The 27,000-nt window shown below is 39.9% G+C and overlaps 1 protein-coding gene and 1 long non-coding RNA gene across 3 annotated transcripts in view; one reads left to right on the top strand and one right to left on the bottom strand.

Moving 5' to 3' along the window:
* ATP7B (ATPase copper transporting beta) overlaps window positions 1-2,743 on the top strand; it is a 78,608-nt gene extending 75,865 nt beyond the window's left edge. The window contains exon 21 of the mRNA XM_069064595.1: window positions 447-2,743. Coding sequence (XP_068920696.1) covers window positions 447-711 — 265 coding nt within the window. The 3' untranslated portion in view covers window positions 712-2,743. The remainder of the gene's footprint in view (window positions 1-446) is intronic.
* A 2,242-nt stretch (window positions 2,744-4,985) lies between these two features.
* LOC138143357 (uncharacterized) lies at window positions 4,986-9,430 on the bottom strand. 2 transcript variants are annotated; one of them, XR_011163683.1, is made up of 3 exons: window positions 9,290-9,430; window positions 6,750-6,950; window positions 4,986-5,368 (listed from the first exon to the last, which is right to left on the bottom strand). It is a non-coding gene; the product is annotated as an uncharacterized lncRNA (long non-coding RNA). The 2 variants fall into 2 exon arrangements; XR_011163682.1 differs by lacking the exon at window positions 4,986-5,368 and having other exon boundaries at window positions 6,666-6,950.
* Between the last annotated feature and the right edge of the window lie 17,570 nt (window positions 9,431-27,000).

The raw sequence follows: 27,000 nt of genomic DNA, 5'->3' as shown, positions 1-27,000 counted from the left end.
TCAGCTTGGGAAGTTTTTACAGTGGAGAAAAACTCCTGCCCCTTGGCAAGTTGAGCCATTTTTTCCTTTAAAGGGAATGAGATCCCAGAGGAGAGAGGAGGGAAGCATAGCTCCTGTTGTTGAAGAGGTGGGTGAGGAATGTTGCATACATAATCAGATGTGATCACCCAGTCTGCTGTTTTTGTTTAAGTTCTTTTCCCTGGTTACTTGGAAAGTCTTGTTTGGTGGGAGTAGAGGTATAGCTAGACGTGATTACAGTAAAAACAAGACAGCCATAAATAATAAAAATAAACAATAATAGAAATGGGGCAGCCCTTGGTATTGTCTTTTTAGCTTTTCTTTTTGGGTCATCCTTGTTTAAAGGCTTTCAGTAAGGTATAACATTTGCTTAATCTACAAGAGCTAAAAAAAAATGCTTAAGTCTTTCTTTATCTCCTTCTTCCTAGTTATAAGAAGCCAGATATGGAAAAGTATGAAGCCCAAGCCCATGGTCACATGAAACCCCTTAACCCATCCCAGGTCAGTGTTCACATTGGGATGGATGACCGGCGAAGGGATAACAAGGCCATCTCATGGGACCAGGTCAGCTATGTCAGCCAAGTGTCACTGTCCTCCCTGACTTCGGATAGGTTGTCTCGGCACAGCACCCTGGTAGAGGATGGAGGGGACAAATGGTCGCTACTTGATCGGGATGAAGAACAGTCCATCTGAAAGGTGGTAGCCATCACAGAACATTCATAGCATGATCGGGGTGCCATGTTTCCCGGAGGAGCAATGAGTTCCTCCATACACCAAAGGAGATGGGGAGGAATTCTTTTGCTTCAGGTCAGCTAAACAACTATAGCATCACTTTTCCTTTGCTGGAATGAACTGAAATCTCTGGCATTGGGAGCAGTTCTGATACACTTGTTCCTGACCAGGACAACCTATGGCTTTTCCCAGGAACAAATTTAGGCCTAGGAAAAAGAGTCCTAGCCCATGGCAACCATCTTCAACACTTGTTTGAAATATACAGGAGAAAAGCTTTATCCTCCACCATTTTATCAGTTCTTTGCTTTTGGAGAAGGAAAAAATCCCCTACAAACAGGAGGAAAGCCAGTGTTCCTCACAGTTTCCCTTTTACCATTTGGGATGAATAATAATAGTGAAATGTGGGAAATCACATTAGGACTAAAAAGCTTGCTAAGCTTATCTATAGAGTCCATGTAAAAACGTATCATTTTTTCATTAATGCAAGTCTTTATGTTTATCATATTATTGAGACCACGGTTTACCTCAAAGTGCCATTCTCTTGCAGCATATGACCTCTTTTTCAGTTCTATTCTCTCCTCCCCCTCTTCCTACCATCCCTTTCCCCTCTCCAGGCTCACACCCCTGGCTCCCATGCTTGTACTCCCTTAATTTGTGGTCATGATCCTTTGGCCCTTTGATCCCCACCTCTGGGATCCCTGTATCTGCTACGGTCTGTTCTGTTTCCTTTCTTATGTTTCTCCACTCTGACTTGACTTGTGCACTTCCTGGCTGAGGTGGTGGCATCCCCGTATATATGTGCCAGATGGCTCGCCATCTATCTTTGTGTGACGAGGAATGCTTTTATCACCTAAGGCCCCTCAGTCATTGCTTCTCACTGAGAAGGAATGGGGTGTGCTGTTCTGCAGCAGCAGCTGCTGCTGGGAGCCTGAGATTTAAGAGCAGATTAAAAACCTCTCTTCCTAGAGGCTGTGGGGCCCCAGCAAAAGGGAACAGCAGTGCCACTCCATAAGCACAGAACACTGTTCAGGTGTTTGTGATTGGCAGGTGGAGGGGGGAGGGAGGACAAAATGAGAAGTTTTCTGTGGAAAGCAGTCACTCAACAGGATTGTTTAGGAAGCCTTAGTTAATCAAAGCCTTCTCAGCTAATTCATGGCCTTCTGTAGACCTACATGAGCCCTGCAAAAAATAGAGAGGAAGTATTTTGGGGGAGTCAAAGGGGGACCCTCTCAAGTGAAAAATACATATTTTTTATATATTCGTCAGCCACTTGCAAATGGCATCCACACAAGAAGGCAGATGGGTCTTGTTTTATTGTCTAAGTTAATTCGATACAGCTGATAATTGAAGGGCCCATATGGGAAGTGGGCTGGTAGTTAAGTAGACTCTTTAGACATTGGGTGGGAGGATTTGTGAGGACAAAAGGACCATGAAGGATAGATATTGTGCTATTTCAAGCAATGATCAATATTTGCCAGCAAAAAAAAAAACATTTTAAAATGAAAAAAATGTACACCCTAGTTTCAGGGTGTACATGTGCTATATAAATAAATGTTAGTTGCACTGACTTTGAATGGAGTTCAATAATGAGACAGTTTCATCTGTTTATAGGAAGGTTAGTTTTTCCACATTATGGGCTATTTTATTTTCCTAGAGTTTTTTCCTCTGAAATCCAGAGTTCTATTTTCTTACCTGTCCCTTTTACCCTTTTCTTTGTTTTCCTTCTTTTCTATTTGCTATCCTCAGTAAAAATGTCCATTTTTCTAATAATGACATGAAGAAGATAATTTTGTTGATTTTTTTAAAAGCTTTAAAAACCTTAAATGCCATGTTTATATACACATGAAAATATTTATGTAATTGTAAAGGAAAAACCTCATAAATGTGCAATAGTTGAAGGATTTATTTTGGGGCTGATAGAATGTTTACTATTTTTGAAATACTTCTCATGCACCCTTAAAATAAAGTTGTTACTTTTTGTCCATTTCTACAACTATTTGTCATTCTGCCTTTGGGAGTGGGAGGCTGAGCTTGTGGTATTATGCGGTGAGTCCAGGGAAGTACTTTTCTTTTTTTTCCAGGATTTTAAAAAGTTTATTCAATTTCAATACCTATTCTTCTGCAAGGTTGAAGCCTCATCTGTATAAAGTAGCGGTTTATTAAAGAATTAAGTTGGTATTGTACTGCGTCTGACATCAGCCAACTAACCAATCTCAGTAAATTCTTCCCATGAACTGAAAACCAAATGTATTTTGAACAAAACTGGTGATGGATGGAGTTGGCTATTACAACATTAGTGATTTTAAGACTTTTTACAGATAAAATTCTAGCTCTGAAGTACGTGGTCTTCGTATTCATTTTCACCACACATGATACAATGAATTCAGAACTAGACAGACACTAACTTGAAATTATGAGGCAGAAGTGCAAAAGGTGTGCAAATAGTAAAAAACATTGTTATCTAGTCATTTATGAGTAGTTAAGATTTTTTTTCCATATCATGGTCTTGTTTCAGAAGTGTTAAAAGTTGCTAACCTTCCATATATCACTAATTTAGGACAAAACTCTATTGGGCTGTATTATGCTAATTTATTTGGGGATCCAAATCCTCACTCGTATGCTTCACTCATCAAGGTCTGAAGGGTTGCTGTGAGTGCTCTCAATCAGCCAACCTGTAATCAAGAAGTTATTCTGAAGCCCAAATTACCTTGTTAAACAGCCAAAGACTTTTAGATCCAACCTGTTGGTCTATCTAATATTGAATCCACTCACAGCAATTTGCTGAACATAATAAATAACAATAATAAATTCAGACCTTTTTTTAAAATTTAGTTTCACAGGATAGATTTAATATTCTCACTGTTTAGTGGCAAAGGAGTGAAGAAAAGATAAATGCCGAATAAATGTAACCGAGGTCTCATTAAATAATCGTTGACATTTGTAATTTTGAATTTTCTCCATCTGAGGCAATCTCCAAATTAAACTTATCTGTTAGGTTCGGCATCTGAGCCCCTTGCAGTGTCATTATGGCACTTAATATTTTTACAGAAAATTTCAAAAGTTCACTTTGTTTTTCTAACCCGTATGCATTGGCTGAACGATCATGGAAGTTTGAATAAGTATGAAACACCTGGAGAGTAGCATAGGCATTTGTGGGGAGGGCAATACTTTTCTAAAGACTGTTCAATGGTATACTTAGAGCACTAACAGGACCAAGAAATATAAAGGCGGAACTGACAAGATTTAGCAACAGATTAGACGTGGCAGGATGAGAGAGAAGAGTCAGGGAATGAGAGTAACCTACATGCCTAGGACTCTATATCTCCAGTGCTTGTACAGTGCCTGATATATAATTAGGTGCTTAATAAATGTTATATGACTAACTCAACAGTAAGAGGGAAGTTTGGAAGAGAGGAGGGTCTTAGGGGAAAGAACAAATTCAGTTTCGGACATGTTGAGTTTAACATGTTTAAATCTGGTACATGATGTCCAATAAGCAGTTAGAGATGCAAGACTGGAAGTTCAGGAGAGAGGTTAGGGCTTGATAAATCTGAGAATCATCTACACAGAGATGATAATTGAATCCATGGGAGTTGATGAGATCACCATGCAGGACAGTAATAACACAACACAATAATGTTGCATCTGCTGTCAGGTTAGAGAGTCAGAAGATCAGGGTCCTGATAACTTAAAGATTTGATTTTCTCTCTCTGGGAGAGAATTTGCTACCTAAATATTTTTTAATAGGTATCATTCACAAGACTCTTAACATGTGATGCTATAAAGAGGTGAACTAAAACATCAATGTTTCCCTAACATCCTTTTTCCCATCAGTCTATGAGATTTTAAATTGAAAATAGTCCCAGTGTTATTTCCATGATTGAAGAAATTTAGGGGTCTGTTTGCAGTTCTGACATTCTGTGCTTATAAATTCTGGTTTCAGAAGAATGATGTCTGAGAATGGGAGTGATACTGGAGAAAAACAGGTGCCAAAGTTCATGTCACTGGTTCATTTAGGAGATCAAGATTAACAGAAGAAAACCCAATGTAAACCAAAATCTGAACTCCAAATGCTGGTGAATGAGGAGTGACTTGATTATTCATGTTATTGAAGAATCTTTTGATTTACAAAAGGGGTTCCTTTCAGAGTTCATTTTAAATAAGAACATTTAAATTACATTTAAAATGCTATTTAATCTAGAGAAATGTGACTTGCACAAATTTGGAAAATTATATTTATTGAGTTAATTGAGGGTATACATCCAAATGGCAATGATTCATGTTTTGCTCTCCAAACCCTCCACCAGATTTCACGTACATAGTAAAAACATATTCTTTGCTCAACAAGAATCCTGTGGAGCCAGTCAGAACATCAGAATCCATTCTTCGTTTGCAGTCTCTACTTGGGTAGTGATACAAACACCCTTGTTTGGGCAGTCTCCAAAGGGAGATGTGTGCGTGTCTGCCCTTTCCTTTGTGCGAAGACAATAACAAGGTTGAAATTACAGGACAGAATGTAAGCATGTTAAATAATGCTGAAATACCAGCATTTACTTCCCTCTTTTTAAAAAGGATGAATACCCAGGGATGTATTTTGAGCTGGAAAATCATCCAGGAGCTAAAACGTAAACAGAAGTTGGTGGAAATTCAGTATTCTTTTGTGGACAAATGCAGGAGAAAGAGTGGGGGGGGGGGGAGGGGCGAGGGAATATTGCTTGATCATGCTATTTAGCCATCTAAATATACAATCAATTCACACATGGTCACCTGAGGTCAGCATGAGTTATCACCTAGACCTTTAGGCAAGCTAGGCTATGTTTGTGGCAAAGGGCAGGAATTTGAAATGACAGCATCTTGATTCCAATAAAAGGCAGACATTTTCTCCTACCCTCTGCCACTCCCTCCAAGCACCAACTGTAAATGTCCAGTAAGTGCTTGATACCCTTTACTCCAGAGTTTAGTAGTTGCACTATCAATCTCATGAAGATGGTGATTGAGGGAGGGGGTATCAACTTTTTAATAGCAGGCTGACCATGATGCATCATTTCCCTCTCAAACCACCAGGGGTCTCTCTAACCAAAACAACCTAGAATTTGAATGGCGATGCCCATTTCACCCTTTACTGTTGTTTTTATGTATCTTAAAAATTCAAACAAACATTTTCATAATGAAAACATTGCATAGAAGAAAAAAAAAATCTCAAGGCTGTAGTTTATGCCAGATGTTCCAGTGCATCTAAAATGTAAACTGGTATTTAATCTACGCAGGCAGGACAGGATTTCAGAGCACTTTTCAAATTTGCATTCAGCTATGAATAGTGCCTTGTCAGGTTTACTTGACAGTCAGATTTCCCCCTTATTACCACCTATGCCTATTGAGATTGTCATTATTCTTTTGACAAGTTTAGTTTTTCCACTCCTTTTTTTTAAAGCCAGTGCAGGAAAAAATTTTTGAAGTTCCCCAAATTCTGCATTGTTCTAGAGCTCCAAATTCTCAAGACTTAGAACAGTGTTTCAGGGAGACTCCACTTAAATCATCATAGACAGGAAGGCTTGTCTAGGCTTGGAAGGTCCCACACAATATGTGCCAAGGGTGTTCAATGAATTTTAATGGACCCATTCTTGAAAGACTACGGGTCACAAGAGCACAGAACTAGGAGTCTAGGGAACAGTTACCATTCTGATCCTGTTATTGAGTTGTATGGCCTTAGGCTGGGGAATTATTTAAAAATTTCTCGATGACTCACAATATCTTTTGCTTCAACCCCAGAGGTACATATTGCAACACCACCAAGCCTTAGAATGGAAGTTTCTTGAAGGCAGGGACTTTGATTTTTTTTTACTTTTATCTCCAGTACTTAGCATAATACCTGGCCCATAGGAAAGTTGGCCCATAGGAAAGTTTTTAATAAATGCTTATAAATTGAATTAGACCATTTTATTAATTTCAGTGGCTGAGATGATAATTAGCTGATGGCTAATTACGATAATGAGCTTTACCAGAGTTAAGCTGTTTCTTAGACCACCATCTGCCATTGGCCTAGCCAGAATGCCCTTTCCAATTGAGGCCTTCCAGAACTTTACATCCATTGTAGAGAGAACGCAGGATCACTTCTATACCAGCAGGAGGCCTCAGAACAGGATTTTAAAGGAGGTCATTGGTCACATGGAGAAAATCATGCTTGTCTTATCACACACTCTCTGTAGGGCAGATAAAAAAATGATAATAAATGAAAATCTGTTTTAAAAAACAAAACAACATTACACAATTTAAGGTAGCACTGCAATATCATGTCTTAATGTTTTCTTTTGTGAAGATCTCCCTGGTCTTTGCTTTCCATTTCCTCATGATGTTGGCCTAATCTTCTTTTTCCCAATCCCACTCCTCCATTGCTGTCCTCAGAATATGATTATTCAACAGACTCACTAGGGATATGTGACTGATAACCCTCAAGATGAGTGAAGGAAAGCTTAGCTTGAACTCCCTTGGGGAGGTAGGACAGGGTTGAGCTAGGAAGGCAGAATGATACAGAGAAAACAACAATGGATGTGAAGTCAGAGAGCAGAGGGTTCAAATCTTGATTCTGGTATCAGTGTGGCCTTGAGAAAATCACTTGACCTTCAGAATCTCATTTTCTTCAACCATAAAATAAGGAGGTTTTATTAGGTGATGAGAGAGACAGCGTTAGTCTTGGAATAAACAAATATTCGTTGGAAAGCCAGGAAGGTTTTCATTACATTTATTCTTTCTGAATAAATGGGTAGCTCCTTTAATGGAGTACAGGGACTCAGACAAATGGGGACCCTTTTATCCTGCTCCCAATTCAAATTTCTCACCTTGTTCTCCATTGACTAGGTATAACCTCCTGTACTGCCCATGTAAGGCCCCTTCAAACAGCTCATCAAACATGCTTACAAGCTTCTAATCTTTTACCTGATCAGAAGCCTGATTCTGCTAGATCACAGCTCTGATTAGAACCAGTCACCTCTGACTTACATTCTGCTATCACTCAAAGATAGGAGTATTTTTAAGCCTGTGGAAAGAAAATTCCTCCTGTTGTTTCCCATGGGTGACTTCAAAGGTCCTTTCCAGTTTAGAAATCTAAATTTATTACCCTCTCAGATGGAAATTTTACTCTTCCAGCGTCTTACCTTGAGGCTAGGGCTCATTTCACGCATGCCTTGAAGGGAGGAGCACCTGCCTACTGAGGGCTTGTAGGGCAAGCTAGGGCTAGCTGGAAAACAGTAGAAACCATGGAGACAGGAGTATCCCATTTCCCCTTTCTCCATGAGACAGGGTTACTTTCTAGGAACCTGGAAGTCAAGGGGTTACCACAGAGTTGGTGCCCACAGGGTCTGAATAAATCATTGGTTGTCTTTTATAGTCACATAGGCTCTACCCTGATAGAAATGCCCCTTCCTTATACATTACCCTGCTGAAGACTGGTCTTTTATTTTTTTTTTTTTGGAGGGCCATTGGGGTTAAGTAACTTGCCCAAGGTCACACGGCTAGTTTGTGTGTGTGTGTGTGTGTTAAGTGTCTGAAGTCAGATTTGAACTCAGGTCCTCCTGACTCCAGGGCCAGCGCTCTACTCACTGCACCACCTAGCCGCCCCTGAAGACTGGTCTTTTAGATTTGTGGGTGCAGAGCTCTAGCTAGCAGCTGCTATTGTTGCCTGGAAGTCCTTCCACACCAAGCTAATATTCAATAAACATCATTCTCCCATTTCTGCTTCACTAAACAGTTATGCCTTGCTTTGGAGAACCAGCGTTAGAATAGCAGATCTTTCAAAAATTGTATTTGTTATTGAGATAAGGCATTAATTTATCAGCTGCACTTGTCAGTAAAAAGTTCCTTCTAAGAGATTTCCAGATAATTGAAATTCCCTGTTGCTACTCTATCTTGCCTCTATTCCAGGATTGTGATGTTTTCTGAGATCTTGATGAATTTCCTCCTGATTTCCTTCTTTTATCCTGGTGGTTTTTAGAATGCTCCTTCCACACCTACACCTGATACACATACAGATGCCTTTCACTGTATTTCCCCCTTTAAAGCTTCTAGATTTCCTTATGTGAGTATAGTATAAATGGGGAGGGGGCAACTAGGTGGCACAGTGAATAGAGCACAGGCCCTGAAGTCAGGAAGAACTGAGTTCAAATCAAGCCTTAGACACTTGGTACTTAACTAGCTGTGTGACCTTGGGCAAGTCACAACCCAATTGCCCTGCCTTCTCCCCTCCAAAAAACAAACAAAACCTTAAGTGGCAAGCAGGTGTTACTTTGCTTTGGTAGATGATGCTTCCTCACTAAAGAATTCCCTATACCAATGAAATCATAGATCTAATCCCCCCCACACACATACATCCCCCAAAATAAAATTCCCCATGAGCTGTATCTCTTTTCTTGATGACCAGTTATCCCATACCAGTGCAGCTTTTGTTTCTTTCTGTTCCTTTTAAAGAAGCTATAACTTCTAGAATGTTATCCCAACAAGTCTCAGTGACAGCTACGAATCTCTCATTCCCCTGTTCAGTACTTACTTTGTACATCTGGGTGTAGCCATCCAAGTCCCTAGATTCTATTGCCTGCTCTTTTCTCGGATGAATTATTCTTCCTGTGAATTCCTGGTCCTCTCTGCTGTAAGTCTTCTCCCTACTGTTACCGGAGAAATATCTCCTACTGAGTTCACGTGATAGGCAATTGCTGCCAACTAATGCTATCACAAGGCAGAAATTACAAAGGTTAAAACCTAGGTTTTGTTATGCCCAATCACAGGTTTAGCAGGGAGAAAAATAACCCTGGACCCTTATTGGGGTTCAAACAAAGCTTTTTATAGAGAAAATGCACAGCAGAGAGATGATTTTTGACATCTTGCAATCTTGTACATCCTCTTAGGCCATAAAAGTTGTACCGTCTTATTTAAAGAGAATCATAATCTCATACATTCCCTAAGGAAACAGACCTAGTTAAACAGACTCTATAGGTAAACTAAGTCAAGTTCAGATTAAACTACATTCAGAGGGTTCACAATAGGTTGATTGAGAGGGGAAATTTAAGTGCCTCAGAGATAACTTCAGAGTCAGCATCAGCTGGAATCCCTCCGAAAATAAATCAAGTTAAATTACTTCAGGAAACCTTGAGTGCCTTTTTGGGTTCTTATCTGAGAGATGTTTAAGGGCTCTAAGTAAATTTTCACATCAATAGGGTAGGTTTCATCTAGCTCATTAACCACCTAACTAGGAGAAATGGCCTTGAATCCCAAATAATAAAAATTAATAAAAGGAAATAAAATATGTTCATAACACTATATTGCAATTGCTGCTTTCTGGGGATATTTCATCTGATTTTTACATCTATGTGGGTAGTTTTCATGGTTCCATTTTCCATTCCATTTTCAGTTTAAAGCCCTCTTAATCATATTTGAAAAACTCCAGGCAAATCTTTTTTACATGGTGTACTTCCTCACTGACCAGAAGAATATCAGGTCTGTATTTTAAGCCATGGTCGACAAATAAAAATCATGCTTTGACACCAGCTACAGGTGTCCCCAATCTGCTTTTGTCTTAGACCTCCCTCCCTTGAATTGATGATAGACATCACAATGCCACCTGTGTTCCTAAATGCTTTTGTTTCTTCACCAAGACTTCACAATTCCTCCTCCCCCACAAGGATTTATGTGTTTATCTTCCTTTCCTTCTTTGTTTTCTCTTTGGAATACTTTTCCCAGTCTTTCGGGTGAGACTTCACCCTCCTTAGAATAGCATTCACCCCAATTTTAATTTTGTGCGACATCTCTCTGTCTTGTCAGTAGCAGAGACACAAACATGGCCTCCTACTCTCTACAGGTCATTGCAAAATTCCTCTTAACCTCCAAACTTAGTGGAATCAAGATCCTTAGCTTAGTCCATTGTCTTATTGACTGTTCTCATGACTAATTCTTGTGGATAAATGCAATGGCAGCTCTCTGTGGGCTTCTAGGATAGGCCAAAGCCCCAGTACAAACAACAGCTGTCCAAAGCCATTGACTGTGAGGGAAGTCAAGCAAAATGTAATTACCAACTACATACCTTTTAATAAATTTCTTTTCTTCCTCCCCATTTATCACATTCAGAATCCTCTCTCCCTTCTCCTTCCATCTCACCACTACTGGCATTTGAGGTTGTGATTTGGATTTTGGGGCCATAATCAACACAGAAGCATGATGGATTCTTGACCAGGAATGAAATGCATGCAACATGGGCTGAGATATGTCTATATATAGATAGATATCAGTACCTATATCTATATATATCTATACATATATATGTAATACATAATTACCTGCAGCCTTACAAATGTGATCAAGAGAACTTTAAAATGAAAAGAGTTGAGGTAGGGATATAAAATTGTACCTGTGGATCTATCAAGCCTAGTACCATACAACAAAAACAAATTAGGAGCAACAGAAGAGAGAAAGTAATTCATGGAAGATAATATCCAAGGGAATGAGCAATAAAAAAACCATGTCTATATAGAAATACATGAATTATGGGTAACAAATGCAGATGCAAAAAAGGCATATCTGACCTTTGGTTAACTCTAATTGTCAGGAAGTGTTTCTTCCCATCATATATAAATTTGTCTCTTTTTATCTACCATGCATTACTCCTAGTTCTAATCTGAAGCCAAGCCAAGTGAGTCTAATCCTTTGTTCATGTGATAATTCTTCAAATACTTGAAGACAATTGCCAAGTCCCCCTCCTTATCTTACCCCCTTCTCCAGGCTAACCATCTCCACTCCCTTCAACCAATCCTAAGACATGATCTTGAAGCCCTCTGCCATTCTGACTGCCCTCTATGGATGTTCTATTACTTATTAATCAGTAAACAATCCAAAAGCATTTATTAAACACCAGCTCTGCCCTAGGCACTGTGTTAATACTGAGGATACAAAGACAAAAGTAGTCCCTGCCCTCAGAGTGCTTACATTCATATTGGGGGGAGACAACCTGTACATAAATAAGTTTATAAAAATACATAAAGGACATTTGAAGGAGGATGTTATCTGCATCCAGAGAAAGGCCTGATAAATAGGATAATTTTACATATATACACATTTGTGTCTAATGGTTGCCCTTTGGAGAAAAGAGGAGGAAAAAATTTACATGATTATTTTATTATATATTTAAAAGGAATAACAAGTTGTACATAATACATTTGCAATCATCTTTTTTTATCCTATGTTATGGAAATGCTTGTTTTATTCTATAAATTACAAATAAAGTAAATAAAAATTAAAAAATAAAAATAAACAAAAATAGATGGTAATTTGAAGAAGAAATCAACAAGTTAGCAAGCATTTATTAAATATTATGTTAAGGCAGTAACTAGGAGTGGGGAAGAAAGACTTTTGCAGAAGATATTTCAGATGATATATATATATTATATACATACATACATACATACATATATAATGTATATATGTATATCTACTCTGATGTGAGGTTTTGCTTTGGGGCTCTCTTACGGGAAGAATTATGTGATTTGACCAGATGAAACTCTGGGTAGCTGTTGAGCCTCCCAACTTTGAAAACCTGGATGTTGGTGCTTCTCTCTCTGGTAACTAATTATGTATGTATGTAATGGTCAGACAGTTAGAAGCCCTTTCTGTTGGTCTGTTGAATTGTGTTATTTTTTCTGTCTGTATATTTTGTCTGCTTGTAGTTTCTACTTGTATTTTCTGAAGTTCAGGGTACTAACTTTTGCCCCTGAACTAAGTGAATCATATATATGTTTGATTAAAGTGATATTATTAACTCTTTTTGAGTTACTTTCCTTTAGAAAAGCAGATCAAAGAACTTGTGCTAGCTTGGGTATGCTAGGGTGCTTGCTGTTAGTAAGGCAGGGAGCCCAATTAGGAAACTATTGCAATTGTCTAGATGAGCTGAGGGGGGTCTGAATTAGTTTGGCAGTGAGAGTTGGTAATAGATTCAAGAAATGTGATGGGATGAGGGAGAGTGAGGATTCAGAGACAATGTCAAAGTTGCCATCTTTGGTGACTAGAAAGATGTCAGTGCTCAGAAAAGAAATAGGGAAGTTCAGAAGGGGATGAGTTTGGGGGAAAGACAAGTTCTGTTTTTACATGTTGGGTTTGAGATGTTTATGGGATAGCCAGTTTGAAATGTCCAATAAATAGATAAAGCTATAGTACTGATGTTCAGAAAGAGATGAGGGTTAGGCAAATAGATCTGGGAATCATCTTCATAAAGATGACAATTAAACCTAGTGGGAACTGATAAGGTCACAAAGAAAGTGATCAGATGGGTAAGAGCAGAGAGAGTGATCTCCAAATGGAGAGAGTGATCAATAGTGTCAAATGCTTTAGGGAGGTCAAGAAGGACGAGCATTGAAAAAAGACCATTGGATCTGGTCATTAAGAGATCATTGGTCTCAGAAAGATCAGTTTCACTTGAGTGATAGATTTCAAAGGGGTGACATGAATAGGAAAAGAAGTGGAGACAATGAACTTTTCCCCCTTCTGGGAGTATATGAACAAGAGGAAAGACAGAACAGTAGCTTGGAGGGAAATGATTGAGTCTTGTGAGGGTTTTATAAGGAAAGAGGAGACTTGAGTGTGTTTGTAGGCAGTGGGGAATGAGCAAGGGAGAGACTGAGCTAGGAATCATTGGGGGAGGGAGGGGAGGAAGACAATCTCCTGAAGAAGACAGAAGGAAAGGGAATTACTCAAACATATAGAAGGCTTAGCCTTGAAAAAGAAGAGGGAGTCACTTCTTCATTATCCACTGAAGTAAAAAGGAGAGAATGGTGGGAAATACCAAGGAATTTTGTGGTATGGATTTGGGGAGATGATGAGAAAAGGCAGACCACAGAGGATGAATTCTCTCTTTTCTCAAAATAAGAGGTAAGATCCTCAATGGAGAGGGTTGGGGGAGAAGACTGTTCAGAGTGACTTGAGAAAAGAAAAACTATAAAATAGTCTCAGTATAAAAAGGTACATAAAAAATAGCCTCTGTAAATAGCAGGATAGAGAATCGATCAAAGGAGGGTAAAAAGATTGTGTTGAGAACCCAGGAAAGATTAGGTAACTACATTTGTTAACGTTATTATCTTGTCTAAATCTGCAGTTCTACTGATTTTGTCTCTCTTTTCCAGGTAAGAGATTTTGAGGAGATGCTTTCTTCAAACCTCTCCCTGAAAGTTTTGCCTTTTGATAACTTGATTGGTAGAGTATGAATTCTGTGGAGTGATTTGAGTGGCATCTATCTCCCTTTATAGGGCAGCTGGGTGGCACAGTGGATAGAGCACTGGGTTGGGAACCAGGAAGACTCATCTTCCTGAGTTCAAATCTGGCCTCAGACACTTACTAGCTGGGTGATCTTGGGCAAGTCATTTCACCCTGTTTGCCTCAGTTTCCTCATCTGTAAAATGATCTGGAGAAGGAAATGGGGTCACAGAGTTGGACACAACTGAAAATTCCTACTTTGCAGGGTAGTTGTGAAGATCAAATGAGATAACATCCAAAAGTCCCATGGGCTAGATGGAACAGTGGACAGAGAACCAGGCCAGAAATTAGGAAGACCAACTTCACATTCTGGGCAGATCACTTAACCTCTGCCCATCTCAGTTTTCTCATTTGTAAAATGGGGATAAGAATAGCACTTATCTACCAGGGTCACTGTGAGAATCAAATGAGATACAAATTGTAAGATACTTAGCATAGAAATTTGGAAGGTGCTATGTACATAAATGCTAGCTATTATTATTGATTTATATTGTTATGGAAATATGAATACTTTTGAATATAGTAACAGTTGAAATTATTAGGAGTTATTTACATCTCTGTGTGAATGTGTTTATCATATCCTTTCCAGAGAGAAGGGGATTGGGGGTAGGGGGCACAGGGGAGAGGGAATTACATCTGTAATTCCTTGTTTTAAGCCAGAAGACCAGCAGCAAATCAGTATGGTTTTAGAAAGTTGCCTGGGGCACTGAGAGGTCCTGGGTCAGCCCAGTCACTGTAAGCCAGAGGATAGACTTAAATTCAGGTCTTCCAGACTTCTAAAACAATTCTCTATCCACTATGCTAAATTATGTCTCCTGAGGGCAGGTTTTTTGATTGGGATGTGGGCAGGGATATGCTGAAGTCAGCTTGGAGGCTAGAGCCCATTGTTAAATTTTCAGTGTATTCTCTCACCCCTCTACAAACACAACAAATCAACCTAAGGGGCTTGATTTATTGTTTCGTTGATTGTCTAGATATAAGAAAGTGTTGGAGAAAATATTAATAATGCGAGTTAAACTTAAAAGTACATTGTGCATACATTTCCCTCAACCCTCAGCCCTCACCAGAGATGGTTGCTAAACATTTACCTATACATCCTTGGGTTTGAGAATCAGAGTGCAAAGGACCTAGTCACTGAGTGCCCAGAGTGAGAGGACATTACTGCTGGATTTTACTTGTTCTATTTCCTGTCCCTCCCACAATTCCTTCATTTATCTTTTAGGTAGAAAAGAGGTCTTGTGGATCTGCCAGGCAGTCACATCCCTGTAGTAAATGTGGACTCCCTGGACTGTACATCTTTTAATTTCTCCTGTACCTTTCATGTATTGCAGCCCACCTCCTGCTTACCCTTGCTTTCCCTCAGTCTCCCCTCCCCTCTGATTTGGAGGGCTGGAAGGTGGAGTACCAAACTCCTCCTAATGCCTTCCTTTATAGAGGACAGAAACTGGACTTTTCTGCTCAGTCCACGCTGTATCTTTTACTCATTCTGGTAATTCCAGGGAACAAGATATCTCCTGGTCTCCCCCCCCACCCCTTTCCTGCTTCCTTTGTGAGTTATCTCCCTCCTCTAGATAGTAGCTCCTTGAGGGCAGGGGCTGTCTTTCTTGAGGGCCATCTCCAGTCGTTCTGATCTATATCCTGCTGTAATAGTAATGAAATTTGAAGATCCCTTTGTATTGCCAAGCTAACAAGCACTTAGCACTTAGTTTCAAATTAAGCCTTTGTAAAGAAACAGAAGGTATGACATACACCTGTTGCTGACATAACAGGAAGGGGATGAACAGGGAGGAGCTAATACTATATATAAGGAAAAGCCCCAGGTGAGAGAGTCAGAATTTCTTGGAGTAAGCATTGTGAAGGCAGAGCAGCTGGTGGAGACAGGAGAGGGGAGCGGGGAGCGGGGAGAGACTTTCGAGGGCCTGCCAGAGGGAGCATGACTGTGGTTCTGGTATTTTGCATGAAAGTTATTGTGGCTTTGTTAAGCCTTGTCTTCCCAGGAACAGTGACTGTGAAGAATTTGGGGTGGATGGGACACTGTGAGATTCACTGTGAGTATGGAGCAGGAACTGCTCAGAGAGCCGGACAAGGAACTGGGAGCTGTCTGCCTTTGAACTCAGGTGGCAGTTGGTTAGATTCGGACAGTAGCTGGGACCATGGAAGAGGAACCATGGGAGCTGAGAGCCTGCCTCGAGTCAAAATGAAAAGACCTCTCCTTGGGTATTTAATGCAGATGAGATTGTAACTTGTGACCTAGGGGTGGATGGCCATTCTACTTTCCACTACCCCTTAAGAGGGTACTGAGTAGTGACTGATGAAATTGTAACTTAATTGTACCTCATAGGTAGAGGACTTTGACTTTTGCACTTTGTGATTGACTAAATGAATGTACTTTGCTTAAAACTATGTGACCACTCTGGTGAAAACTATGTGGCCACTTTAGTGATAAGTTATTATGTCATTGTGAATGCTGTACATTGATTTTATGTGAATGTTTTGCCTTAATTTACTGCTGGATAAATAGAGTCCGCTATACTATGTAATCAGAATCTTGAAAACTGTTCACAGCAGCAATCCTCTGGAAAGCTGCTTGTGTGTGGCTTTACACCTGCCACTGGCCCCAGATAGCTCTGGAGGAGATAGTGAGGCCGGTGATTTTGCTCAGCCCTCCCTCATTTAAATCCAATTCACTTGCATGTCATGGCATCACCTTCCTGATGTCATGGTCCTCCTCAACAAAAAAACAAATCTCCCCAGTGCTCAGCACAGTACCTGGTAGGTGCTTGCTAAGTGTTTATTGGATTGGGTTATATGGGTGTGGGTGTGTCCAGGTGAGTGGTAGTGACCTAACCTCTCCCACCTGAAGGCTTTGAGAGAGAGGCACCCACATTTAAACGTCCACTTTCCTGCCTGAGAGATCTGCTGGACCTCTCCTTTCTAGGTGAAGGATTCTGAGGGCATGTTTCCCTTAAAATTCTCACTGCTGCTTTAACCTTAACTTTCTATTCTCCTATCCTTTATATGCTTAGTCTTAGCTGATTTCACATGGACTGAGCCACAAAGCTGAAATGATCTTCCGCTTCTCCTTAGCAACCATTTCCTTTTGAAAGGGTCTATAAATGGCTTTAAAGCCTATCTGCTTAAGTATTGCCTTAAAGTAAGAGTAGCAGTTCTCATGACTTTCTCCAGGTGTTTTTTTTTTTAATTTCCCCTTTCTTAAAATACATGTTATAAAGTATGCATCACACTCCCTGATTCCTGGTGTCTGAATCATCATTTAAAAAAAAATCTCTTAGTTATCCTTAGTGACTTTTTAGGCAGGGTCCTATGTCATAAATTGAATTTTCCTTTATGAATTAGGCTTCCACAGTCCCATAATCTGCCCTCTTCCCTACCTGAGCTTTTGTCTTTTTTTCCCCGGGATGCTAAAGAGATCCACAGATTTCAACAGTCATGTCTTTGTCCTCACTTTCCCTTCCTTAACTAATTCAGCTTCTATACCCTTTTCTTATGTTATTATGGGCTTGGTCCTGGGACCAGCCTCACTTTCCCCTCCTCTTCCACTCCTGTCTCAGGCCTGCACGCTCTCCATCCTTGCCAAGTTTCTGACTCTTGAAACCAAAGAAGTCCTTATCCCGTGGCTCAGTCCAACTCCTAGCATGATCTGGTTTCTTTATAGGCTCTTGAAAGATGAGCTCTCTCTTGATGGGTTGAGATGAGCTTTTCTCTGTGTTTTTTTTTTCTCTGCAATGACTACACAGACATTTTACCAAATGGTTATTGCTATTTGTTTAAAATAGGGGAACTGTTGGTCTTGATGGCTGGGTTTTTTTAGGTCTTTGGGTTTTTTTGTTTGTTTAGGTTAAGGAGAATGGGGAGGTGCTTTGTTTTGATGAAAAATTCTTTCCTCATTTCAGGAATGCTTTTTTAAATGGTCCTCTTATCCTATCTTTTCCAGACTTATTGGGGCAGAAACTTTGACTTTTGGGGGGGGGGGCAATGGGATTAAGTGACTTGCCCAGCTAGTAAGTGTCTGAGGCTGGTTTTGAACTCAAGATCCTCCTCTGTCTCCAGGACTGGTACTCCATGCACAGAGCACCTAACTGCCCTAGAGCTGTTGTTTCTAACTTGGGCTGGTTCTCTCCTTCTTAGGTGGCCTGCCCCACCCAGTTCTCCTCCCTCTCCCCCAAAAATACACTGTTTCTAAGGGCTCACCATATCAATACTGTTCTTAGTGTGGACACCCAATTGGCTTCAGCCAACTACTCTCAGAAGCCCCACCAAGCTCAAGCAATCAAGAATGCATTTTAAATCACATAAATGTATCTTGGTTCTATAATGGAAGGATCATTGTCAAACTTGATTCATTTCTTTTTGTAATGTCCTCCCACACTAGGGAACATAACTTCTGGCTCAAGCACCCTGTTGTTTATGGATTAAGGCCCCAAAACCACCACCTTCAAATTTATTTAAAACCACTTCAACATGTCCTTGCTCAAGGTAGAAGAGGATGCCCTCATTCATTCCCTGGAGGTAGGAATTAGAATGGAGAACACTGGGATGAGTACCTAATGATATCTGAAGAACCCAGAGGTGAAGGAAAAAGTATAGGTGTATTCATTCAATGTTTCATCCATCTGAAATGCCTATGGCCTCATATACTAAGTCCCTGTATGTAACAAGTTTGGAAAATTACTGAATTCTTCCTGAACTCCTACGTACCTAGCCAGGGGCCCCCTCTCCTGCAATACAATAGTAAGACCAACCTTGCTGTACTTCCTGATAAGATGTCAGAATGACCCAGGGCAGGACACGGACGTCTGGGTCCCCGATAAGTCAGGGTGGGGCTATACAACTGTCCAGATCAAGGCCTGGCTATAACGGACATGTTTATCTACCATTGTCAAACTAACTTTATTCCCCACACCCATTTTGTGGTTTTGGGCTTTAAGTATTCCTCCCCTCCTGATGGTCGGGGCAGCTCTCCTAAGGTTTCCTTGGGAGACTGTCGCTGGCCAGCTCAATAAACAGATGCTCAGAATAATTGACTTGGCTTGGGTCATTTTTTTCTCTACCTGTCCATTTCATATCCATCCATCAAAAAATATGGGAGAACTGATGAGACCATTGAATCAGAGATAGAAGAAAGAAAATTTGAAAGAGAAGAAAGAACCTTAAGGTCATTCCATTTGACCCACACATTTTATAGATGAGATAACTGAGTCCTAGAGAAAAGAAGTGACATGTCAGGGTCCCAAAGGTAGTTAAGTGACAAAATTAGGCTATGAATTAAAGTCCTCAGACAACATATCCTGTGTTCTTTTCTCTCCACCACTCAGCCTAATTGTGATCCTTATGTCAGATAAAAGGGCCCAGGTGCACTTCAGGGACCTCTCAGATATGTCTCATTACCCTCCACCTAGAAGGAACATGGAGATTTCTGTGTCAGGCCCTATCCCATGGGTAGCTACGAGTTCTCCTTATAAGCACTCAGACTCACAAAGTTTCATAAATTAAACCCTAATACTTTAATGTGTCTGTGATCTTATAAATGTGGGCATTCTCTCCAATAAGGCAGATAATCTAGTTGTACCTTCTTGTTCTGAGATATTCTTGTTTATTTCTTTCCATCAGTACTCCAATGGACCCTTTCTTTTTTTAGACCAGTACAACACATGGGCTATACCCATTTGTTTTGTTTTTCCTTGTTCTAGATACATGAGTGGTCTGCCTCCCTTTCCAGTCATGTGTTTCCTGGATGTTATCTTTAATGTGCTTTTGATATTCTATTTGGCACTGAATTAATGCTACAACCCCATTTATGCCTACCATGCTTCTCTTTGGGTGACCTGGAGTTTTAATTTGGAAGTTCTGTGATTTGTAGACAAATAGCATAGCTGAAAAATACTGAAATGAAAATATTTATTTCAGGGAAATGTTTGGAGGGATCACAAGGACTACATAATTTCTCAAATGCAATCCCACTCATTCTCTCCTATTTAATTCTGGGCTCAGTTCAGTTAGTCAATAAACATTTGAATACAAATAGAAAAAGGAAAAACAGTTCTTGCCCTCAAACAGGTTACAATCTAATGGAGGGAAGACAACACATAAAGAAAGCTGAAGAGAAGGGGTAGTGATGGAGTATGATACAGAAGTACCAGGGAGCGCAACTGACTAGAAAATGAAGAAATGGCCAACCTGGGCACCCTTCTTAAATGGAGGTTTTGGAAGGAGTTCTATACTTAACCCTCTAATCACTGGGGCCCCAGGGATAGAAGGTATGAGTATCTTGGTTGATGTAATCTTGCAGGATAATGAAGTTCTTGGGGCATGATGGAGAAATCAAAGTCTAGTTTATTGTCTCTCTGTAATATCTGCCCAAGATTATGTACTGATGGATCAGTTCTATGGGCTTATTGTCCAAATATCTATTATATAGGCTAGACAAATAGAGATTCTTTGTCCACTTGATTTTTTTCTGTGTGGCTAAAGCAGGGCTAAATACTTTTAAGTGATTTTGGATCTCATTTAGGATACTCTACAAGGATGTGAGATTATACAATCAGTACAAAATCATCTTCAGGAGTTCACCATACATAAAGGAATTCCTCTTATAGTTGAACTACTTGTGAATCTTTTCCAGGACAATAGCAAACACTTTTAACTTTTAGCCTTTATCTCCTTTATTTTACGCCTTGCTTTATATTAATTTAAGTCATTGTCCCTTTTATGAGTGAATAATTTGGTTGTTGAAAGAGGCAGAAAATGGATGTTGGGGCCAAAAACGAACTTTTGTGTGAAGAAAATAATTAAACCAACTTCTAAAGGCTATAAGGTACTACCCCTTCCATATGTGAACAGTTTGCAGCAACAACAAAAAAAGGGGCAGAAAAAGAACTTTTTGTGAATGAAAAACTGATAAAATCCATTTGTGAAGAAGCAGTTTTTCTGTTAAAATATTAAAGACACAGACTATGAAGAAGACTAGTTGCAAAAGGGAAAGGTTTTGTTTGAGGACAGAGAAATATCTGAGGCTGCAAGGCATTGTGGTTCCTCAGACTCTTTTACATGTAATTGTTTTTTAACGCTCTAGAGGTTAAAATTCACAAAGTGATAAATCAAATAACTGTTTGGAAACTAGAGGACAATTAAATAAAGACTGTTGGTTTCATAATTAACATGAAAGTGGATTTCATGAGTTTTACCTCCTAAGAGAAAAATAAGTCACTGAGCACCAGGGGATTCTGATTTGAGCCATTAAAAGTGAAAAACCTAGCAGGAGAGGAGTTAAGAAGATAAAGTAAGCAGTTAAAGAGACAGCAGGAGAATCAGCTGCCAAAGGTTTCAGCTTCAGTGCTGGGAGTGGTTGATTGGCTGCAGAAAAACTGAAGCTCATTGGGATAGAGCTGAATTTTACTTATTTCACAACTTGTACTATTTACAGCTTGAGAGAGGTGAAATATATTTACATTGGCGCCTTCATGGAAAACTGATGGAAAGACACAGTCAAGAATTACTCCGAAGGTATGGATGAGTTGCATGAGTCCTATCAATCCATCAAAATATCAAAACATAACAACCAAGCTTAAATAATCACTCTGATAAATCTATGTAATACTTGGTTGGGAGGAGGGGAATAGAAAGACCAGGAAGGACAAAGATAGGACCTTCTGAAAGGAGTATGCTCAAAGGGCTATGGTAGAGTACGTGAGAGAAATCAGCTTTTTCTTGACAGGTTTTAAGCAGTTCTGAGGTGTTTGGTCATTATATGCTTCAGTTTCCTTCTCTGCTTTTTGCTCCCTGTATTTCTTTCAAAGAACCCATTGGGAAATTTTTTGAGCTAAAACATTTTGAGCAATAAACAAGAAAGATGCTATGTAAAGATGAGATCCTTGCCAGTCCTTTCAACTTTGAAAATAAGGGAAGGGAGGATGCCTTTAGCTGACATGAGAGAGAGACCTGCTTCCTAACCTCTTTTTGCATCTTGTGTGTTTAGAAACCTGTAAAATATACTAATGGAAAAAGACAGATGCAGCCCTGATATCTGTCAGGAAACAATTGGCTGCCTTCAAACCTCTACCTTTCATAACATCAAAGAGTTTGTGGGTGTTAACTGTGGTCTAATTGAAACACTTATAATACTTAATGAGGGATTTAAAAAAAATAAGTTATGTTCCTAACCAACTAAGTGCATTCAGAAGATCTCCTAGGATGGTAAAAGGCTCATGTAGCCAACATACTTCACACTTGGGTCCAGCAGTGATTGCTGATTGGGTTTTTCCATTATGGAGCATTTCTTCAGAAAAACTACTCCCCTTATTTCCCTCTTCCTCCAGTCCTCACATCATAGAATGATAAGCTCGTAGAATTGAAAACAGCCTCAGAGGTCATCTAGTTCACTTCCAGCCGAAGCATCTCTAAAACAGTGAAGTAGTACAGAGGACTGAGTATTAGAATCAGAAAGTACTGAGTAGGAATTCTGACCCAGAAATTTACGAGCTGTGTGACTCTAGGAAAGTCATTTAACTTTTCTGTCTGTTTCCTCATCTGTAAAATGGATATAATAATAGCACCTACTTTACAGGGTTGTTGTGAGGTTTAAATAAGGCAAGATCTATAAAGCCCTTTGCAAATCTTAAAGCAGCTATATAAATGATACTGCTGTTCTTGGTACTACCTTAGTAACGCCCCCACTACTACTACTGTTGCTGCTGCTGCTGCTACTACTACTACTATCTAGAGTCTACTTAAATACTTCACGTGATGGGGAGCTGACTACCTACCAAAGCAATCTATTCCATTTCTGGATATCACAACTTCTTTGGAAGTTTCTCCTTATGATGAGCCAAAATCTTCCCTTCTATTGGTCTCACCTATTGGTCTTAGTTCTGCCTTATGTAGCTAAGCAGAACAAATTGATCCTTTTCCCATATAATTTAAATAATACTCACAGATCATCGATTTATATTTTTTAAAAAATCTTTGTGATTATCTAGTCTAACCCCCTCATTTTTCAGATGATGAAACTGAGGCCCTGAGATGTCAAGTGATTTTCCTAAGGTCACACAGGTTTTAGTCAGTATCAAAGTCAGAATTTGAACCCACCTCCTCTGATTTGAGACCCAGCATGCCTACCACACCGCAGAGCCCACAATCATGTTCCCCCTAAGCAAAGTGTGCTCTGAGGAAAGGGTTAAGCTCCATCTTCCCATACTCTTTGTTTTGTTAGGTCTGCTACCCTGGTTTGTTGGGTAAATTTTTAACAATCAGCTTTCCAGGGGAAAAAATGTACACAACACACTTTTAAGTTTATTCTGCATTATTAGCATTTTCTCCATTACTTTCTTAAGTCTAGAAATTAACACAAAGATAAATAAGCCATAATTTTCAGCTATTTCTGAGGTATGAATACTCACACTGAAAATTTAATAATTGGCTCTTGTGAGCCACCAGAAGCTGCCTCTAGCACACCCTTATTCCCAAGTTTTCTCTCTTCTTCAGGGTAAATCTCTCTACTTCATTGAACCATCTTTGTATGACATGGTATTAAGTCTACTCCCCTTCCTGCTTTCCCTCTTCTGAAGACACATAATTGGTCAGTGTGCCTACTAAATGCGTTATTCAGAATTCAGAAGACACAATCCTACTCTTGATATGGTTTAAGCATGGCAGGGAAGAATGGGACTATAAGCTCCGCAATTTTGAACACTGTACTTTTAGTTTAATGTTGAAGAACTGCCTCTGGACTCTGGGGGCTGGGGTACTATCCCACCCTCCTTTCCACTAAGAGGCCCATCTGCTCTGCATGCATTCACATGGAAACTGGTCTCCAATGGGAAGGGTTAAGCTCCTTTTTCTCATACTCTTTGGTCTATTGGGTCCACTCCCCTGGTATGCCAGGGGAAGAATTACTTATAGCTTAGTTTATAGCTTGAGTCACCTCAAGGGAATTGGGGGAAAGGTATTTAGTGTACATTGGGAATCAGGTATGCGACAGGTATTTATTTCCTACACACACAAAAATGTGAAAAGATGCAAAAAGCTCACAGCACATGTTGATAAATAGAATTTCATTAATTTCACTTAAAATGACAGTTACACTCTCCCAGGGTATAGAGAACTAAGAATTATCAGAATGCAAAACATTTGGGGCAATTCCTCAAAAGGCATGGTTATATTTCATCTTGGTTCGGCAATGTCTAAATAACTCCAGGTCTGTATCTTCCAGTAAAATTGACCAATCTCAGATTCATTTTATTATTGGAGGTCTTGAGTAGCTGCAGGGGATTTCTCCCTTTACCATGAGTTGGCTCCAAATGAAAGGACTCAGGATCTCCAAACCTCTCAAATTTCCAAGACTGGACACATTCTTCTCAGGATAAATACTCATTCAACTAAGTTCAACAAAGAATAAACAAAAGAGAGGTTTCCCCACAGCCAGATTCAAGCTTGCCTAGGCAAGATGTGTGCTTAATATTGGCCAAATGTTCATGGTCTTATATTGACGCCAGGATGAGAAAGGGAAAACTCTTCTTTCCCCACCCCTCCTTCAAATTGGATCAGAATAGTCCTGGTGATCCACAGCTAGGAGGGAAGAGATTACTGAGGTTGGAGGCACCTTCCTTTAAATGGTCATTAGTCATCATCAGCTCTGCCTGCTCAGCTGTCAATAAAGGGGTTGCCATATCATTTCAAAGCGCCCCATTTGTTCAAGTGTTGGCATGTGCACACATGCACACACACACAACCCCAAACAGGAAGAACAACTGTACATGCATGGTACCCTAGGTCCTTTGAATATGAGTTTCTCTCTAATCTCTTCTTTCATCTGGTACTTGAGTGTTTATATTTTTAAAGTTCTTTTATCTGTGACCAGAAAGACCTAGATTCGAATCCTGCCTCAGACACAACTGTGTAACCTTGGGCAACTCTCTTGACTTCTCTGGGCCTCAGCTTCTGGATCTATAAAATAAGAGTGTTGGATTTGATGGTCTTAAAGTTCCTTCCAGCCCTAAAAATCAATGATCCTGTGGTTTCCATTTGTCACAAGAACTCTATTTAATCCCTAGGCACATTATTGAGAAGTTTAAGCATTTTCAGCTTTGCCTAAACCACCAGGGACTGGCCCTGGGATGTAACCTCATGATCACAAACATAAATGTCTTCTCAAACTCAAATTTCAGCTTGCTGAGGAACCTCAATTTTGGTACCATTCAGATAAGGATTAGTGTTTTTGGAAGCTACCTCTGCAATGCAGCTGTAAGCAAGGTGGGAGGGAAGAAGGAAGGGGAAAGGGAGAGAGAAGGAGGGAGAAAGTGAGAGAGGGAGAGAGACAGAGAACCTGCTCACCAGGAAATAGCTCATTAAGCATACATTGTCATCGACTTGGAGAGCAGCAGGACAATATAATGACTGTAATTATGAAAGATGAATTCTGGTGAATGCCCTTTATGTTAATGCCCACCCCACCCCTAAACACTTCTTGTATGCCAGCCAAAATAATTTTTTTAAATCTAATGAACTGATTTTATCATGCCACAGGTAAAAGTAAATCATTTTATTTTGCCTAGGTGGCCTGGTTAAGAGTTTATGTATGTACCTTATCAGGATTTCCTTGGCAGTAAAGGGAAGATTATTTGGGGAGGGGAGGGGGAAGGAGGGCTAAATTTATATTCACAAGTTAGGGCCTTTGGAAATAACACTGAGCTGACAGGCAATCCCTGGAATAGACTTTTGTAGCCTCATATATTAATTTAATTAGATCAAGTTCTTGTAGTTTTCCATGGGAGGGAGCAAGTTTTGATTCTTTGCCTTTAAATATTTTTTTAGGGAAACCTGTTCTTTAGGGAAGTCCCACTGTTCCGGATATCTTCTGCACAGCATCTGAGTAGTAGAGGGGTGGCCCCATAATTCTGTAGGATATCTAATATTATTGTCTTGGAGAGTATGAAAGAGGGGATTTTTTTATTCAGTGATAAAGAGTGGGGAAGACAAATGGGTGAGGGAAGAGATAGTGGCAGAAGGCATCTGAGTGAAATGAGATGGGGAAGAGGAGAGGAGAGGTAGCTCAAAGCAAATGATTTCATTTTTTTCTGTAAAATGTGAGGCAAGTTTCTCAGCTGAGAGAGAGTGTGGGGGGGGGGAGAGGGAGCCATGGGAGTTTTGAGGAAGGATGAAAAAGTTGGGAAGAGCCACTGTGGAGGGTGGGATAGTGGGATAGAAGGTTTGCCTAGCAGCAGTGAGGGCCCAACTGAGACTGTATAACATAAATTTGTAGTGGACCCAATCAAAATGGCTGCATAATTTTCTCTATCTTCATTCAGCAGCATGGGAAGGAGTGAAGGTGACAGATGATGGGAGTGATCCAAAGCTGAGGTTAGGTGGGCAAAAATCAGTGAAATGACAATGGGGCTAGGAATTCAAGAGAAGATGCCAGTGTGGAGTTAAACTGGTTCACCAAAGGGTCAAGATAAGGAAAAAAGGGGAGAATGGGCTAGTACAGAAAAGATGACCTTGGAGAAAACTGATGGATTGAAGGATTCCAATCCTTCATGGTGTGGTCATGGTGTGGATGAGGAATACGGTTTGGTAAAGGAAGGGAGAGAGAAAGGTGGAAAGTCAATAAATTATGGCTAGATAAGGAGATTTCAGAGTTCTTGAACTTGGATGACCATCTTGGTGTGTGGCTGAGGTGGTGTGGGGAAATAAGTCAGGGAGACTGAGGAAGTGAGTGCTCACATACTGTTGCTTTAATAATATGTCTTGGAATTTTTCCAGGAGTCAAAGTAAAATTAACCAGCCTGTTTTGACGACCCAAGCCACTTTATTCTTTTAAAACTTGGGGCATTTCTCCCTTTCCGGTCCTGGGGCAACTCTTCTGTTCTCCATGATTTTTCAAAGATCACCAACAACTCAGCAATCATAGCTACCAATTCTTTTAATATTGTGGCAGTGTAGTTCATTCAGGTC

This window comes from Petaurus breviceps, unplaced genomic scaffold (assembly GCF_028583685.1).
Source record: "Petaurus breviceps papuanus isolate PSGF00001 unplaced genomic scaffold, PetGlider_PUasm1.0 90639, whole genome shotgun sequence".
NCBI classification, from domain to species: domain Eukaryota; kingdom Metazoa; phylum Chordata; class Mammalia; order Diprotodontia; family Petauridae; genus Petaurus; species Petaurus breviceps.
Note: the sequence above shows the minus strand (reverse complement) of the source record. Positions and strands in the feature narration are given on the sequence as shown.